The sequence below is a fragment of the Apaloderma vittatum genome, unplaced genomic scaffold, assembly GCF_000703405.1.
Source record: "Apaloderma vittatum isolate BGI_N311 unplaced genomic scaffold, ASM70340v1 scaffold9178, whole genome shotgun sequence".
NCBI classification, from domain to species: domain Eukaryota; kingdom Metazoa; phylum Chordata; class Aves; order Trogoniformes; family Trogonidae; genus Apaloderma; species Apaloderma vittatum.
In genome coordinates, this window is record NW_009729068.1 from 7,197 (window position 1) to 11,125 (window position 3,929).

Below are 3,929 nucleotides of genomic sequence, written 5' to 3' on the forward strand. Positions count from 1 at the left end.
CCTGCCCGGGGAGCTCCCCACGGCTCTTGGGGAGAAGATATGGGGTGAAGGTGGGACCCTGGCAGGGCAGGAAGGGTGTTTCTGCTTTTGAGAGGCTGCAACGTGATGCAGACATGCTTAGAACCCCAGATCACTCCAACATCATATGCAGAGATTCCCTCTGAAGGACATCAGAGCAGCTTTGACCTGGAAGGGAAGAAATCTGTGCTTTCAGTTTACCATTGGATTTTGCTGGGTGGGGATGGGAAATAAGAATTTCTTTCTCTATTCTTGTCAGGTGGAAAGACCCCAGCTCTCCTCAGCATTTTTCTGAGCTGCTTCCATGCCAATGACCTCTCAGAGCTGCCCGTGGGAAGGGCCTGTTGTTGCCAGGATGGGTCTGATCCTAACCAGGACATTGACAGCGGTTCATTTTGAAGAAATATATCCAGGCAGCAGAAAAGAAGTACATTGAGGAGAGTATATTTTAAGAAGTACGTCGAGTGATCTGTCCTTTGAGTTTTCCCTTCTTGTTGGACTGGTTGGGCAGGAGGAAATGGAATTTTTTTCTCCACTGTGGAAAAGGCACAGAGTCCCTAGTTCTTGTGAGCATTATTCAGAGCTGCTTCTAAGCCCCTGTCATCCAGAGATGACCCTGGGAAAGGCCCGGCTGCAGCCAGGAGGGTTCTGCAGGGCAGAGTTGAGCTCCCAGCAGTAGGCACGGCCTCTGGCAAGAGGGACAAGGAGGAGAGCTGGCAACAGAGGAGCATCTCCTGGCAGGGACAGCTCCAGGCAGCAGAGAGACAGATCACACTTCTGCATGCCTCTCTACTCAGCTGCAAAGGGCAACCAGAAGAGACTGGAGACATAGACCTTGAAATTGGACTCCTCTAATCTCATAAAAATCTCTTTTCTTCTTCAAGTGCATCGTTATTAAGATGATAATAGAGTGGTGTAGGGTGAAATAAAACGAGGGTACCTGCATGGTGACCAGAAAGACACTCATGGGCAGAAAGGCTCTCCTGAGTCTGCACTAGGTCACGGGGAGCCCTGCTGTCTCTCAGGTCTCCTCAAGTGCCCTGGTGAGGAACAATATGACAGATGAGGATTTCATGTCCTTTACAGAAGGTTGTTTCACTCAGCAGAGCAATGCTGAGATTACAAACAGGAATTCATCAGTATTTCCCTAGAGAAAGACAATAACTTTTGAAGAGATTTTAGAAAGAAATATAAGATGGGAACAAAGACATTTGCCCAAACTTGTCAATGTGTTCTCTTTCAACAGTCTCCAATGGCCAGACGGAGCAAATGTCCAACAGCAGCTCCATCAGTCAGTTCCTCCTCCTGTCATTCGCAGACACACGGCAGCTGCAGCTCTTGCACTTCTGGCTCTTCCTGCCGCCCGTCCGGGCCAACGGCCTCATCATCACCCCCATCGCCTGGGACCACCACCTCCACACCCCCATGTACTTCTTCCTCCTCAACCTCTCTGTTCTTGACCTGGGCTCCATCTCCACCACTGTCCCCAAAGCCATGGCCAATTCCCTCATGGACAACAGGAGCATCTCCTACCTAGGATGTGCTGCCCAGCTCTTTTTCTTTCTATTCTTAATATCAGCAGAGTATTTTCTTCTCACCATCATGGCCTATGACCGCTACGTGGCCATCTGCCAACCCCTGCACTATGGGACCCTCCTGGGCACCAGAGCTTGTGCCCACATGGCAGCAGCTGCCTGGGCCAGTGGCTTTCTCTACGCTCTCCTTCACACGGCCAATACATTTTCAGTGCCTCTCTGCCAGGGCAATGCTGTGGGACAGTTCTTCTGTGAAATCCCACACATCCTTAAACTCTCCTGCTCCCATTCCTACCTCAGGGAAATTGGGCTTCTTGTGGTTGGTGCCTGTTTCGGATTTGTTTGTTTCATTTTCGTGGTAATGTCTTATGTTGTGATCTTCAGGGCCGTGCTGAGGATCCCCTCAGAGAAGGGACGGCACAAAACCTTCTCCACATGCCTCCCTCACCTCTCTGTGGTCTCTCTGTTTCTCAGCACTGGCATCTTTGCCTACCTGAAACCCCCCTCCATTTCCTCTCCATGCCTGGACGTGGTGGTGTCAGTTCTGTACTCGGTGGTGCCTCCAGCAGTGAACCCCCTCATCTACAGCCTGAGGAACAAAGAGCTCAAAGATGGCCTGAGGAAAATGATGTCATTATATTATTCTGAAGTAAAAAACTTCTTGTTTTCTTCTTCACAGCATTCATAGCTCAACTCACTGCAGGCCTTGCTTTCCTTCTCAGTGTCTTGGATATGATGGTATGAAATTTTTCTTGATTTTTCTTGTTATAACCTTATGCACATTGGAATGATGTTATTCATTCCACCTCCGATTCCATGTCTACAAATTCAATTTCACTCATAGATTGTGAAAATGAAGAATCAATTTCTCTGTGTATTTATAATAAATTAAAGGGCCCTAACTTCTTGCTTGTCTAATGTTTTTCCTTTAAGATCTTTGTCAAGCCGCAGGGCAGTGCCTTTGTCCGCAGGTGAAGGGGAAGAGAGTCCCAGCACAGCAGCTCGGCCAGGAAGAAGCAGCGCTGGGTGTCTCCAGAGCTGCTCTCTCCACTCCCACCCTCTTCTCCTGAGTCCCTGTGCAGGGGTGAGGCCGGAGGGCTCTGCACCTTGGTCCCTGCCCTGTGGTGTGGCTGTGCTGTGACTGCAGGCAGTGACAGCCCATGGACATTTTTGACACAGAGCTGGCCTCCAAAACACTCTTTTAAAAGGAATTGAGGGTAGTGCCTGAATGCTTAGGTCTTCTTCCAAAACTGATCTCAAAAATACACTCAAAAAAGTTTTCCACAGAGACACAGGTTTGTATTAAAACATGATTTATATGTGAGTCTGGCACACACAGTGTGTCCATGCCCAGCCAGGTCTTATGGGGAAGACCTGAGGGTCCAGCAGAGCAGGCTCTGTTCTGTGCTTGTGGTCACTGGACACACCAGAGAATCTGCCTGTGCTAATTTTGGCTGGAATAGAATTAATTTTGTTCATATTATCTGTGGTGTTGATAATACAGGGACATTTCAGTTATGATTTACAAGTGCTTACACCTGGGAACATCTTTTTGCAGGCTCTGGGGACTTTCCTTTGGCCAGCTGAAATATCAGCTGATGCTGAAATTAAGAGCAGCTGAACCCGTCACTGCTCATGGTGGTCAGAATGGCCTATAGATGGAGGGGAGTCATGTGCCATAGGGAGAGCTCAGGCTCTTTCTTCCTCTTCTCCGTCTATTGCAGTTACTAGTTCCTTCCTGACTCCCCTGGCAGTGGTCTCACGCTGTGTTACAGAATTCAGGGCAGCTACTAAATTCATTGCTCACATCCAGGCCTCCAGAGCTACATGAGATTCTGGGGCTGGCCCGGAAATCACAGGTCACACACAAGGGGGATGAGGGTCAAGCCAGGGGTTGCTTGAGCAAAATACACCATTTCCAGTTTGTGGGACCAGAGGAGCTGCATCCAAAGGTGCTGAGAATATTTTTTCGCCAGGAAATCCTGCTACATTTTGATACCAGAGGGAAAGGCATGCAGACTCTGTAGGGCAGCTTTTAAAATGCTGTTTGGGTTGAGATTAGGACAGAACATCACGGATAACCCTTCTTCCCGTTAGGTGGTGGGGTGCCTGGGTGGGGTAGCATTGAATGAGACTCTAGCCCATATGTGGCACGCCATGAAGACCCCAGCCATCAAAGAAGGTCTCCCATTTGGTTCATTCAAGCTCTTCTTTTAACTCTTTAAAAAGAAACAACTCTACTCACTCTCTCTATGCTCAAAGAGAAACAATGTTCTCATGAGAATGTCTGGCTGCCATGTTAGACATAGGCAAGTCCGTACGGGAGGCATGCGGGCTGGCATTGAGTGGGACCTGTCTGCAGGCTCCACCATGACC

The 3,929-nt window shown here is 48.9% G+C and overlaps 1 protein-coding gene across 1 annotated transcript; it reads left to right on the forward strand.

Moving 5' to 3' along the window:
- The first annotated feature begins 1,287 nt into the window (after positions 1 to 1,287).
- On the forward strand, positions 1,288 to 2,528 carry LOC104277626 (olfactory receptor 14J1-like). The gene is made up of 2 exons (XM_009874316.1): positions 1,288 to 2,202; positions 2,487 to 2,528. Exons 1-2 carry the CDS (start codon positions 1,288 to 1,290, stop codon positions 2,526 to 2,528), a joined length of 957 nt encoding a protein of 318 aa, XP_009872618.1.
- Positions 2,529 to 3,929: the final 1,401 nt, after the last annotated feature.